Source organism: Aptenodytes patagonicus, chromosome 5 (assembly GCF_965638725.1).
Source record: "Aptenodytes patagonicus chromosome 5, bAptPat1.pri.cur, whole genome shotgun sequence".
NCBI classification, from domain to species: Eukaryota; Metazoa; Chordata; class Aves; order Sphenisciformes; family Spheniscidae; genus Aptenodytes; species Aptenodytes patagonicus.
In genome coordinates, this window is record NC_134953.1 from 59,570,174 (window position 1) to 59,584,939 (window position 14,766).

At 38.5% G+C, this 14,766-nt stretch overlaps 2 protein-coding genes across 7 annotated transcripts in view; one reads left to right on the top strand and one right to left on the bottom strand.

Annotated features, from left to right (window-relative positions):
• EFCAB7 (EF-hand calcium binding domain 7) overlaps positions 1-9,974 on the bottom strand; it is a 30,965-nt gene extending 20,991 nt beyond the window's left edge. For 2 of the 6 annotated variants that reach the window (XM_076340008.1, XM_076340014.1), the window contains exons 1-5: positions 9,873-9,974; positions 9,495-9,615; positions 6,988-7,175; positions 2,562-2,773; positions 7-93 (exon numbers count right to left, since the gene is read on the bottom strand). In XM_076340008.1, the coding sequence (XP_076196123.1) occupies positions 7-93; positions 2,562-2,773; positions 6,988-7,174 (486 nt within the window). In that variant the 5' untranslated portion in view covers position 7,175; positions 9,495-9,615; positions 9,873-9,974. Of the gene's footprint in view, positions 1-6; positions 94-2,561; positions 2,774-3,042; positions 3,111-6,987; positions 7,176-9,494; positions 9,616-9,839 lie in introns of those variants that run through there. The other 4 variants (XM_076340009.1, XM_076340012.1, XM_076340010.1 and 1 more) reach the window with 4 other exon arrangements.
• Positions 9,975-10,083: 109 nt separating this feature from the next.
• ITGB3BP (integrin subunit beta 3 binding protein) overlaps positions 10,084-14,766 on the top strand; it is a 35,191-nt gene continuing 30,508 nt past the window's right edge. The window contains exons 1-2 of the mRNA XM_076340017.1: positions 10,084-10,158; positions 14,212-14,254. Coding sequence (XP_076196132.1) covers positions 10,154-10,158; positions 14,212-14,254 — 48 coding nt within the window. The 5' untranslated portion in view covers positions 10,084-10,153. The remainder of the gene's footprint in view (positions 10,159-14,211; positions 14,255-14,766) is intronic.

A 14,766-nucleotide genomic window follows, 5' to 3' on the forward strand; every position in this document is an offset into this window, starting at 1 on the left:
TCATACCTTGTTGTAGTCAAGTTTGCCACTGCAGTTAAAATCAGCTTGTTTAGTAATGGTACTCACTTCATCCCAAGTCATTTTTTCACCTCTCTGCAATAAAAAAAAAAAAAAAAAAAAAAAGAACTCACTTTGGGTTCCTAATCAAGAATGCTGTTCACCTACAGCACACATTTAATAAAAACACAAAGAAAGATTCTTTTAATATCCTTTCAGGGAATCTTATCTTGCAGCAGATTTAAATGGATTTTGATTGGAATCATCAAAGTAGAGGTCAACATCGTAAAAAATTATGTCCCTACAATGCTGCTATATACCGAACAGATGAATTGCATCAGTTTATGCAATTTTGTGGTGTCTTCTGAAAACCTACCATGAATGACACATCAATTTCAGAAAATCTTCCATAAACTGAGGAATCCCAGCTCTCAGTCATTCTTACTTATATTGTAGCATGCTAACGAAGAGCTAACTTCATAATGGTTAGTTTCACTTATTTACTTGAGCTATCCTATTATACCAGTCTACATCTGCAATTTAGTTCACTAGAAGGGTTATTCCAGGCATGAATTTGCCTTGCACCTATCTCTACTTGGAATCATTAGTGTGAAGCCAAAGCAATTTCTCTCCTTTGGAACCAAGTCTGAAGTTGTATGTCAAAATACCATCTCAAGTGCCCCACTTGCAATGTGGACACAAGGCACATCTCTCAGGAAGAAAGCATGTCTTCCACAAGGTCCTCCAGCAATTTCCTCCACACAGATTCACAGGGCTGTTAGCAATGACAGAGCAATATATGACTGCTGTACAGAAATCTACTTCACATCACTTCTCAGTTATAGATGCATGGTGTAAACTTGGGACTGAAAGTGCGAACAACTTCATTGTTGGTAAAGATGTGATGTGGACATACGGTCCCAGAGCCATAGTGGATTGCAACAAATCAAATCCTGATCCTCCCCTCTTTGAACAGCACCAGTTGCTACTGCAAGCACATCTAGTAAGTTCTTCAGTCTGGGTCTATATGAAGCAATGCTCTGACTTTACGTAACAATACAGAGTTTATAGCTCTTCATAGCATAACTACAGTAGCACTCAACATCTGTTACTTCTATCTTTCGTTATATAAAGAGTATTTCCTTACCATTGCAACTATATCTTTTTGTTCATGCAGAATGAGGACTGAAAGTTCTGCCACAATGTTTGAATTAAACAAATAATCTTGTTTTATTGGGTCAACCACAACAAATATAGTATGTAAATAGTTTGTTTCTTCTGTTCCAGTTTGCTCTCCTCTACACTTCCTTAAAATTGTTTCTCACTTTTGAGCACTCTACTAGAATTCTACAACTAGTCCATTTTTAATTGTTACTGCTCCCTAGTGTTTGTGCTGTGCAAGATGTTTGGCTTTTGCAATGAAGGGGGTTTTTTTGGCTGTACAGAGCAAAAAACCTGACAGAACAGAGGAAGAAAATCATTGTAATCATCTGTGACGTACATCTATGTAGTTTAAAGTCAGAGCATCAGCTCTACACCAACTTGGAAAAACTGTTCCGTTTCAGGGGTTTTGTTTGCTTGCTTTGCAGATCCTCAGAGGACCTGGATTTTAATCTTGCCAATGCTCATCATTCTAACATACTCTTGCTAATGTTTTCTTTAAAGTTGCATTTCCTACAATCTCATATCATCATAAAAATCTCAGCTGCTATTTTTAAAGAAGTCTTTTCTATCCTTTCAGATTATACCATGAAACCTAAAAATACAGTGGCAGTTCAGCAGCTAAATAAGAAGTTCCAGATATTTTTTAATGTCATTATTTTAAGCCATATTAATGACATGTTCAGGTAAACCTTATGACATTTGCATGCTTTGGGTTGACAACGCATAATCTCTAACCAAAGTATTGACTGACTTTGACAGTTTACTTTAAGACCCTGATGAACTAACTATAAGATCCAGTGAGGTCACTGGCGTGACAGAACATCATAGCTGTGATAAAACTAAAGCACTGACCCTGATATTTTATGTATAACATAAAAATATTTTTTTAACTTTGTATCTGAACATACATAGACAACAACTTGTGAGGGGAGAACAACAAAGGTATGTCATTAATTCTCTTGATAAAAGTTCATAACCCCAGAGGGCTGCAGAGGGGCTCTGTAGAGAATAGAGGGATTTGCACTAACTGAACCAAGGGAGAGACATGTGCTTCCATTTCTGTTGCTTCAGTGCAGCATACATAGGGTTTCAACAAAGCATTCTGTGAAAGTATGAAAAATATTTTTTCTGCCAGCTTCCACCTTCAAGGCACAATTGCTGAAAGGGACAGACAGGTTATCAACTGCAAGACTGTAAGGGGAAAAAAATGGAAGAAAGATCAGATAACCACAGAAAATCAGACATAAAATTGCAAAAAAAAAACCCCAAAACCAGGAATCAGTTATTGATTCTTTTGATCAGGAATATGTGTTTACATATTCAGAATAGTTTTACCATCTAATTTCCAAAATCTCTATTAATGGTTAAAGATGGATAATTAAGTTTCTACTGATACTTACCGTTGTAAGAATTTTATAGAGTTCATCATGTAAAATATATCCAGTGTTATCTGTGTCTATTCTTCCAAATGCTTCGAGCAGTTCAGTTTTTGTAGCTGGTTTTTCTTTTTTTAAAATAGTACAAAAATCATCAAAATTCAGTGTAGTCGTTTGTGAAGTCCAATATTTATTAACTGTATTCTGAGATGGATTTCTTCCAGCCTGTTGAAGTACTGAACAATAAAAACAATATTAACTATCTATTCCAGCTGTCAGTAAAGGAGTTTTCTCAAAACATCCTTTACTCACTTTCCATGTTCAGACTTTTTTTTTTTTAAGCCCAATCAATCCAAGGGAAAAGTGGGTCTGAAGGACAGTTTTGCTTATAGTCTCAATCCTGTGCTGCACTGATACAGACTGACTGTGACCTTCCCTGGCCTTGAATTTTGTGGTTTGTACCAGAGATGTTCAAGCAGCCTGAGGGGCAGATAAGCTCACTCACATATTCTTTTGAAAGGAGTCATGAAACAGGCAGTGCCTGGCATCCTACATCATCCCTCACGAACTATGATCCAGCACAGAGATGACATATGCTGCACTGCTGAGAGTCACACCCACTTTCTTCTACAGAAAAAGGAAGAAATCAGAGAGCAGTCTGTGACTTTTTGTAACACAACAATATCACAGGAAATATTTTGCTTAAAGCTTCCACTTACTCATATGCACTGTTCTACTAAACTCAATGGGATGTCTCCCTTAAATAAAGTTAACGGGTTCAAATCATTAATTGAACAAAATATCCATTAATTCAAAGACAGTCTCCTCAAGTGACAAGTGTAAAATTCAGCCCAGTGTCTGTATCCCCTGCCTTAATATCAAGAACCTATTATTTGTAAGCTTGCACATTATTAGATCCTATTTCTACTAAGATCCACATAAGTCTTTCCATTTATTTTGCAAAGAACTGAGACCTAGTGTAGAATTTATCTTAAAAAATCTTTTATGTCACATCTGTACATTTGAACTTAGCAATTCAAATTTTGCAACATGAATTTCAAATGTAAAGGAAATATGATACCAACAGTCATACATTGCTAAGGCCAACAGCCAATACCATACATGCAACCAGTCCTACCTACACCTGGCATTCTTCAAAATGAATTTGCCAGATCTAGTTAGCCTCTTTACTAAAAGAGTAAAGTTTCAGTCTTTACTGAAAACATCCTTTCACCAGTTTCCAGCGTGAAGAAGGCATTATGTTAAACTGAATTAAATTCTAATGCACAGTCTATCTGAAACTGGAGAGGTGCTTTTATACCCTCCCATATAATCAAGTTTTTTAGGGAAACGCAAAAGATCCTTCATCTTTACCTATGCTGGCAGTTTGATTTTTAGCCAACTGACCAAGTCTATACCGGCTGAGAGCAGTTCAGTAGCATCTGTGAAATGAGGTGGTGGCATCGTTACAATTCGCAGTAGGCAACTGTGTCACCATAAAAATAAACAAACAAAACCAGACACCTTTGTTGCTAACCTCCAGTTGAATGCCAAGGACTAAATAAAGATTTCTGCCCTGTCACCTCTACAAGCAGAGTCAGGAGAATACAGCAAAGCTTACATCTTTATCCATGCAACGCTTGGGCACATAGCAATTGTTTAAGGATTTCAATGTCAAGGTCAGCCAAGGAAGGGCAGTTAGTCTGTGTATTTGTTTACGTGGATAGCTGAGTTCCCTGGAATGTCAATATAGCACAGTATTCACTTACATTTAACAGAGTATCCTTCAAATACACGACAATTCTGTATTTTTATATATCCTGGGAGATCAACACTTGCCATACCCTACATGCCTCCCAAGTTTGTATTTTTGAAAGTTCAATTAGATTGCACCTTTTATTTATACTTCTTTACAGACTGATTCTGCTAAATACCTTAAGTAATATTATACCACAGAAAATGAAGCTACTATCCATGAGTAAGTAAAACTCCTACAAATAAAATTTCACAGGGCCAATCTCTAAGTGAATATTTCACAGTTTAGAATATTAGCCAAACATCATGTAGCAAGAGATGCTTAAACACTGGCACCACTCACTTGATAAATGCCAGAATTTACTTAAGATGCAACGTAAGTCTATAATAACTCTCAATGCTTGCAAATTTTAAAAGAAGTTCTTAAATATTTCTCAAAGACTGGGAGCCTGAGCAACTAACTGCTCTTTCTGAGTTGACCTTGAAACCAAAATGCCCAAACACTTGCTATGTAGTGAAGTGGCATATGGATAGAGATGAAAGCCAAAGCATATATAAAAGAGATGACATTTGTTCACACCACTCCTATCTTAAAATCCAGATTATCCAAAACTATCATTAGGATGTTATAAAGGCACTTTTATTACAGCTGAGAAAGCCTGGATAACACTAAGTCACATGCTGAAAGAATGTACTTGCTAACGGGTAGAATTTCATGTACTGATATAGGGAAAGAAGCTACAAACAATGAGTGCAACAGAGAAGTACACTCAGCTTTTATAGTGGTGGTTTCCACGTGGAGACCTCACGTATTTTAGGCACGGGCAATGCAGCCATTAGTAAGAAATATTTCCTCACATATGCAAAAGAAAAATACGGTCACTAGAATTATGATATAACTAAATTATTTGATAGCTTAGCACGTTCTTGCCTTTGGCCATTGCTTGGGGTTTTTTTATTACAAACAAATGCAATGCCATAATACACATACCTTTTACTAGCATCATGATCTATGAGGAGGACTCATGAGACACTATGAGAAAGCAACCTGTACTACCACCAATCCCAAGTGCATTCTGCGCTGTACCCCAAAACCCACAAAAATAAAAATCATTAGCTTTTTAATGATACATTTCGGTTCTCTTTATCTAACTGAAGGTTTATGTTCTCATGTTTTCTTTGTCAACCATGTGAGCTGGAAACATTTTTTCCAATAAAGCAAGCTAAGATTTTCACATCACAAAACTCCAGGTAGAAAACAAGACTGAAAGACACTTTCATGAGTTTCCTAACACAATCCCATGCTATTACATACAACCATGAATAAACTTTTTCACAAAAGGACAAAAATGCTCTAAGAAAGAAAAAAAAAAACCAAAAAAACCAAAACCCCAACAAACACCAAACATGGTAAGACATAATACACAATCCTACAACTCCAAGAGATAGCAAAGTTGGTATTATATTTGCTTGAGAAATTTTATCTGGGATAGTGAAACCTATTTCACAACTGAAACAGGTTATTACTCAGTCTTATCTTACTCCTTCCTTACATTACTCGGTCACTAAGATATATTTTAAAGAAATCAATTTCCAATACATAGCCCTAACTACCATTTTTCAGATAAATTTTTGTAACTTTCCTAATAATTCCATACAAGGAACTTTGAAATTCCACAGGTTTTCAAAACAAAAGCTGTCAAGCTCCACAGCTTTCAGTATCTACTAACACCTTTATTTCGTACAGCTGAAGCATTCAGAGATATTTTTTTCCTGTTGTACTGCTGACAGCAATACCACTTACACACAAATACAATATGGATGAAAAAATGAAAAATTTTGATTTTAGTCTATGGGAGCATTGTAATTCAGTAGGAGTTTAAATAAGAATAAGAATTCTTATGAAACACCGGTGTCTGAAACAGTCCATTTGATCACATAAAGTTGGTAGGGGAAAGGCAGTATTTTTACATATTACTCAAAGTGGCTTAGAACTGACCTGTGAGACTATCTTTAGGGGTAAATTACCCTATCCATGCCTCCAGTAACAACCTCTCCTACGAGCCTGCAAACCTCTGTGCCAATTAATGCCAGTTGTGGCGATTTTCTGTGCCAGGGCAATTGCCCACTATAAACTGAACTGAGACCAACTCACATAATCATTTGTCAGGGACAGGGAAAGATTTATTGCAGAAATGTCACAATCAAAAAGCAGTATCTAGGCCCACCTCAAGTAAGCAACAATGCTACCATCAAATTTGGTGGTGTTAAACAACTCACTCAGGTCCCCTGTAAGCTGTCAGCTAGTATTGACTTCTGCCCATTTATACTGGTGATTTACAGATGAAAAGCTCTGTATACTATTCCCACTTCCACGAGTCATCCAATACCTAGCAACAAAGATTAAGGATTTGAGGAAAATGAAAAACTTTGAGGAATGGTAGTTTCTAGAAACTCTGAAAGATCACTATGTGACATATATTATAACAGGTAAATGATGAAAGTGTCTTCAAAGATACAGCCACCAACACTTGAAATCTGAACCCTATCTAAAACTACTGTAAATTCCTTAAAACAGTTTCTGAGTTTATGCATTGGGATACTCTCATTACTGAATTCCTGACTGCTGTTTGTAAACTACCCACTGTAATCATCACACACAATAGTTATGGGGAAAAAAATATCTAATCATTACCTAAAAGGAGTTGTTCTTTTGATTTAATATTTTCTAAACTGCTTTTTAAAACAGTCAGGTAAGCTGCTCGGCAGTTCATGTAAAAGATTGCTTCTTCTGCATGCTGGGACTTCTTTGCTTGGGAACTTTCTGAGCGTGTACCTTTCTGAATGGAGAGGGATCCATTATTCTCAGGACTGCTGGCCATTCTGTGAAGAATACAATTACAGTTAGAATTTGTTACTGTCTTGCCTGTTTAATAATGCCTCTGCTTTGTCCTCTGAAACACAAACTAGCACAAATTATCCTAACATCTAGGTCATATGTTTTCAATTTTCTACATCTGGGATGGGAATACTTATCTGCGCTTGTAGGTAAGCACTATGAGATCCACAAACAAAAGTAGCTTGAGCTCTACTTATTATTCACAATTTATTCTTTATTGGCAGTAAAAAGTTTCATTTTATTATATTTTATTTTAATTTCAGACATTTGATATCACAATGATTATATAGTCATGTTATTTGAAAGCATAAAAACAGATTTTCAAGTTATATGTGATACAAACCGTTGCTATCCATGTTTAGAAAAAAACACTAGGACTTTTCCTTATTACACATTTCCACTAGGATTTCTACTCTTGCCACATTAGCTAAATTCTCCTAATGACAGAAACAATGGGAGAATTTGTACAGAAGTGCACTTGTTGGCTCTGATGACTTTACTACCACTGTCTATGCCTCACATGATTTGTCACAATGGTAAATTAATGAACACACCATACCTACCACTGTTTTGCTCCCAGTGCCACCCTCATTGTTGCTACAGTTCACCAGCAGTAGCAAAGGTGGAGTGTTTTTAGGAAAAAAAATGCCAATTTAAACATGGCCAGAGGTGTAAGAGGCACAGAATTATTTAAAAGACTTTTTTGCCAAACAACAATAACAAAGTAAGTATTATCAAGAATGGATGCGGCGCTTATTTCATTGGAGAGAGGTCTGTGGCTGCATGATCACAACTGACTCATGTCATGTCAGATTCTCTATTATATTTCTTGGTGTTAACAGCAGAGTAAAAGCCCCCTTTGTCCTCCAGTGAAAACTACATGTGAGCATGTTTATATTGAATTGCATATTTGTCAGGATTTCCTCCCTCACTCAAAAGTTGACTTTCCTATTTCCAAGACTGCTTTAGCTGGGGGAGCTTTACACAGCTTCAGCAGAGACACTGTGTAATGTCATAAACACCATATAACATTCAGTGTTAAAAAAGTGATATAATAATTATTAAATTGATTACATGCTTTTTTCTGGTGCCAACCCATACCAGAATGGGCTTTTGTTTTCTGTTTTTATAGTTATAACTCAATAAAACATATGGCTAATAGTAAAATGCGTCAAAACTGTAACCCTTAATCCTTCAAATATGTGAAGTTAAGCACACAATTCTACTTTTAAGAGTTATCTAAATATAATTACTAGAAATAAATAAGTCTGAAGCTAAGAATGTGCATAAAACTTTGCGCAACTTAGGCCTTTTAAGTACGAGAACACTACCCACATAATTGCAAATGAATGAAAAAATGAAATGCATTTTTTCTAAATTATTAAAACAATTCAAAGCAGTAACTAATATTGTTTGCTCACCAATGGCCAGTAAACTTTAACAGCAGCTTTCTGCTTTTACCAAGGGTGATTAAGGTTTTTAGAAGGCCGACACAGAGGGACACTAAATCGCGTTGTATTGTTGGTCTAACAGCCTCTCATATTATTTTACCCAATGTTGACTTCAGAAAAATATATTCCAGTATAATAAATTGAATATCTCAAGTTCAGCAACAAGACAACGACATCATAGGGTCCCCTTCAGGACTCATTGGATTTTTACTCAGGAGGCCTAAATCACTCGCACCTTGTTGAGTTATATAGGTCTTTTACACTTGGGAAAGAAAGATAATAATCGCTTATCATGGATGAAGTACCCTATTTATAATACACAGACCGCCTGCCTGACACTTTAATATTACACTGGCATTAGAAGGACCCCATAGGGACACTGTGATACAGTCTGGTTACTGCAAACGGGTGTCACTATAATTAAGCACCAGCGTTACACACACAAAATGGAAGCGGGTTAAAGTCAAGGAGGAAAAGAAGAATAAATGTTAATTTTCCAGTAACTAGTTTATAAAATGTGAACTCTCATTTATACTCTTTAGACTTCCCATTACCAAGATATTTCTTACGTGGGCCACAGTTCTGCCAAGAAGTGCTGCCAATACATTGCTCAGAAATCCAGTGAGCAATAGCTTAGTGACAGCACTGCCAGCAGCCCCATGGCTTAGGTTGTTAAATTTTTACTGGACAAATGACACTTTAGACAAAATAGACGGAGGGGAGCAATCCGGCCTCGACTGAAGTGGCAGGACGACACAGCCTATCACTTTCAATTTTAGTTGCTATGATTCTAACAAATAAAAACCATCTTCCAACCAGCAGTTAAGTCATAACCTTCTTGGCAATACTGACCTTTCCCGTTGCAGGTCCGAGGCCGAAGTTCACCTCCATCCACAGCAAACGCACACCGGCAGGGAAGTTTCGCACTGCTGCTTCTTAAGCTTCCGAGCCCAAGCACTCAGGCCTCGCTCACCTGAAATGAGGAAACTCTTTTACCACATGAATCTCATTACCTCCCCCTCCGGTGGGCGCTGAGGTCTTCTTGGGCAAAATTGACCATCCGCCCTCCCGCAAAAGACATTACAATCCCCTTGCCCCAGCCCGTCAGATGGGTATCAATTCTCCCGCCCGCACGTCGGGGACCCTCCGCCCTGCCCGGCGTCCCCAGCAGCCCCGAGGGGCCGGGTTTGGCCACACCTCACCTCCCGCCCAAGCTGGCTTCGCACAAACCTTCCCGAGACGGGAGGCCGCCACCGGCCCGGCTCCTACCGTTGCACAGCACCAAGCGCGGGGGCAGCGGGGCCCGACGTGCCGGCCCCCGCCCCACAGGCCTGACGGGCACGGGCTACCCCGCCCCGGCCCGCCGCCTCCGCCGCCCTCGGCCCGCCCTGCCCTCCCGGGGCCGCGTTCCGCCCTCTCAGCGCCGTTTCCAGCCGGCGGCGTTTGGCCGGTGCACGGCGGAGCGAGGCGGGAGATCTGCAAAGGCGGCGGGAGCGGCTCCAGGCGCCGCAATGTCGTAGGTATCGGGCACGGGCGGCGGAGCGGATAAGCTCGGCTCTAGGCGCCGCTCTCCGCCTTCTCCCCGCTGGCCGCTGCGCCTCTCCGCAGCCGGTCGGCCCCTGCAGGGCGCGCCGGGAGGCGTTGGAGCGGGGCGGGCGGCCGATGGAGCGAGGGCCCGTGTGGGACGCTGTGAGGCGGAGCGCTTCTCCCCGGCGGCCTGCGGGCTTGCTATACGGCGGCGAGCTTGTTCCCTGAGAAATGTGCTCCTCGGGTTATCCCGGAGAGGGGAGGAGCACGCCGTTGCGTGAGGAAGGGCGGGTTTTGTTTCTAGCTCCGTCTTCCAGTTGTTGGATGGGACTGGGAAACAGTTAAGATGGTGGCTCGTTGGGGCAGAGCCTTACCCGGACGGAGTTTGGCTGTGTGATGCCCACTGGCGTGGGTAATACTTTATGTATGTTACATGTACGTTTTCTGCTTCCCCGGCTTTAGAAGGGGGAGTTTGTTTATCTCTGCACAACCCATGGATAAAGCCTGTGAGGCTGTGTGGTAGGAGGTGGAAGAGTGACAGGAGTCATGTCGTGGATGGGTTGTGCTGAGTTTGATACCTGGGTTTTGTGCTGCAAGCTGCTGTGGGAAGGTATTGCAGGCCTGCGGTGATAAGGGCATGATACGTTCCGTGTCCATTTTCCATCAGGCTGTATCTCTTCGTATTGTCTCCAATGGGAATAAATCCTGATCATATCTCTCCTATTCTTTGCAATTTATCAAGCAACAGTCATGTAAGTCTGATGCTATTATTGTGTATCTTTGCTAATCGTGCACTTCTGAAGAACAATAAAGAAACTGTGTAGGATGTTGCTAACTTAAACAGCAGTAAGGTGAGGCCATAAGACTTATGCTGCCTACGTGTAGACTTGGTATATTGTCCCAATTTACAGCTCCTTGTGCGATTTCAAAGATAACTTATGTTAGGTTCCAGCTTCTGCCAGTCTTTCTCTTGACCACTGGAAGTTGAAGTAATCATGCCAGACAGTAGTAATACAAAGGAAACATCAATACACAAGCTTTGATTTTTTTTGGTGTTTAAGTCTGTTTCTCACTGGTTGCACACTGAGTTTAACTACCGTGTAAGCTGAACATAGAAAATTATCATGTATTCTTTCTGCTTTTCCAATTAATAAGACATTTTTACTGGCAGGTTTTGAAGATGAAGCAATATGTAAATAGCATAGAGGTGTTTTCTTTTTTCCCCAGTGAAAGCAGAAACTTAAGAGGAAGATACCTGAAATGGCCTTAAAATGCACTACAGTACTCTCTAGGGTATTTTTAATGAAATAATGTAATCAAGTCCCTGATTCTGTATGTTCTTTTTTGTGCATTAAATCTGTATGTGACTGTTTCCATTGCATTCATTCATAAATGAATTGTGAAGGAGAGAAAGTTAAATGTATGTGGAATTAAAAACAATATGAAAAATCCAAGTTAAATTGCGTACCTAGACTCTCACTGTTAAGCAGTTCTTCATGTAAGTGGTTTCATCAAAGCACTGTTCAAGTGAGTAAAGGTCTCCCAGTATTAGCAAGGAACTGACAATATGACCTGGGATGATAGATGAACAATACAGTATAGAAGTAATATGTAGTTCTTTAACCTGATAAATATTATGGGCAAAATAATCATTGCAGGTTGTACAGCTAGCTATGAACATGTGCCATCATACTCTGCATAGTTAAGAAAATAAATTAAGCCTTGTCAGGGAATTTTGAACCAATTCAAGGGTGGGAAACTCGGGTAAATAAGTTGTTGTGTACTGTCATCACATATGCCTCATCTTTCTGTCTCCTTTTCTTGTTCACACTCTGACATTTGATTCTACACCATAGCCACAGCAAGGCTTTTCCAGCCATATAAAAAAAGATAAACCAGACTAAGGCTGGTGCTTTTCCTCTGTGGTGTTTCTTAAAATACTTTAGGAATTTTGCTTGCACCTAGATACACATACTGGTTTTTCTCCATGTTCATCTTTTGAAAGATCTGAGAGAAGACACTTTGGCCAACTGGGTCTTCATGTTAGATGTCTGGATGAATTTTGTTTCAGTAGTCCTAGCCAGGGACTGTGTGTAGGCTAAGAGCACAAATTTTAACTTATTTTGAGATTTACCTTCTCACATTATGGCATCAGAAAGACAATCGTTAAAAACAAGCCCACAAGCAAACCAGGCTGCTGGGTAGGATGGATTGGGAAAAGTGAGGCGAAGTCGACCTCCTGAAGCCAGAATTGTATCCATGCAGCTTCTTCCAACGTTGAAGCGCTTGCCTGGAATGAGGCTGCCTCTTCAATGCCATAGCTCAGGGTGTTTGCAGGGGTTTTGCAGGCCAGCAGAGAGAAATTTGGGCTGTCTGCAACTCTATTGCTGTACAGAGTACTTGACAGACTTTAAAGAAAATAGTCTTGACCAGTCCACAACTTTCGAAGAAATTTTCTAAATGTTTATAATTTAGTGGGATTTTCATGTAGTTTCTCATTTATCTTCATCCTACAGCTATGTTAAGTCCAGATTCTGCTTTACTTTGGCTTCCAGCTTCTTTTGAAGTCCATCATAAAAACTTCCATCATAACATGCCTTAGTATAACATGCAAATGCATTGGCCCCTAGAGCATCCTTTCTGAGTAGATGTATTAATAAATATAATGTTTCTCTGCTGCCACTGGGGTGGAAGATGTAGTGGAGTCTGCATTCCTTAAGCAATATGGGTTTCTATTTAAAAGGAAATACATTGTAAAGAATTCCATCAAACTGTTACAGCTTTGACTGCCCTTTGGCAAGAAGTTCACATGCTTTTTTAATTTAAATGTTACCTGTTTACTTGGCTTTTTTAAGATAGAATACTTTCCCTTTTTGTAATAGAGATAGTTGTAAAGCAGTATTCATATAAGACTGTTGCCTGAGTTATATTTCAAAGATGTGTTTTCATTCTACTTTTCAAATACTTTAATTTACAGTTTTGGAATAGTAACAAAAATTTTAAAAGGATATGTTTGGAATGAGGTCATCTTAATTCCTTACAAGTCAAAACATTATTTTCCAAGATGAAAACTGTGAACTAAGTTCTTGAAATATGATGTATTTTCTAAATCTTGCTTAATTCGATGTAATATATATGTTTCTTGGGGACTGTTCTTACAAAGATTTTAATTTTTTTTCCTCATTGTTTTATATAATGCTTTAAAACTATTGTTAAGATTTAGGAGTGTGCTTAAAAAGTTTCAGTTGTCTCTGGGAAAAATAGTCTTAATTTATGTTGACCTTTCTTTCCTTTGAGCATTTAGTCTGCATTCAATAAAATTTTGATGACTGCTCTTTAGAAGACAGCTGTACGATATAAAGTATTATAAATATTCAGCTTTCCTCTTCTAACGTTGCCATTAACAGCTGGGCATCCAGTTCAGCAGAGCAGATTTTGCAGAGAGAGCTTGGCATGTTCCTGAATCAGTATAGTGAAGAAGACTAGAAAATAGTTTCTTATGGTTTGGGGACCTGTAAAGACATAGAGCATCTGTTCCCCAGTTAAGTCATAGTCTGGTAGCACTGAATCATGTTAAGAGCTAAAATGATGGCAAGAACTACTTTTTTCACCTTGGCTGTACCTGTGTTTTAAATGCCTAATACATTATTTCTACTAATGGCAAAATAATTTCAACCCTTGCTCAGAAGGTATGTAAATGATAATGCTTTTGCATTTTATAATTGTTTATAGTCTTTGAGAAAGAGACAAATATACAGTGCAATTTCACTTCAGTGTCTTGATTTTTATCTCTAGTATAAAATGGAGAATTGGATTTTCTTATGCAAACACTTTATCCTTCTAAACAAGCAACATTTTTGGTACACAGTATCTTAATCAGTTAATGTATTTGCTTTGGATGACATTAGTTTTCTTGTGTAGTATAAAAAAATGTGAAACACGAGAAAGGAAAATGTCTTTAAAGTTACCAATTATAGACCTTACTACCAGAAATCTTTGTGTCTAGACGACCATAAAACTTGTCCATATTCTTCTCTTTCAGAGTTAAGAGAGCATTAAAGTTGGACACTGTTAAAAAAGAAAATGTAAGTATTTTTTGGCGTATGGAATCATCTGGGCTGTATATATAGGTATGTGTGTATATATATCTATATGCACACATATATGTGTATATACATGTGATATTTCATTAGAGCTGCATTTATATGGTTACAGATTGGATGTTGTCTAGAAAAATCTTAAGGCATAAAATTACTGCTGAAAATATTAGTATAAAATTTATTGTATTCCATTTGTCATAGAACTGCCTGGCTTTAAGTAAGGTACATCTGCATGAATCACTTGAAAATAATGGAGAAATATGCATATTTTTATTGCCATCACTATTTACCCAAGAGCTGAGTGAGTTAAGATCCTTGGTGAAATCATTTATTAGAAATTAGCTCCATTATCCTGGAACCAAATGTTCTGCCATGTAATTGTACATGCAACAATATGGAATTATGATAATGCTGTAATCTGCATATTATAAACTGCAAAATTGAAATGAAAACATTAAAGGCATTTTCATGTCAAGGATATAATTACCTCCCTCAGC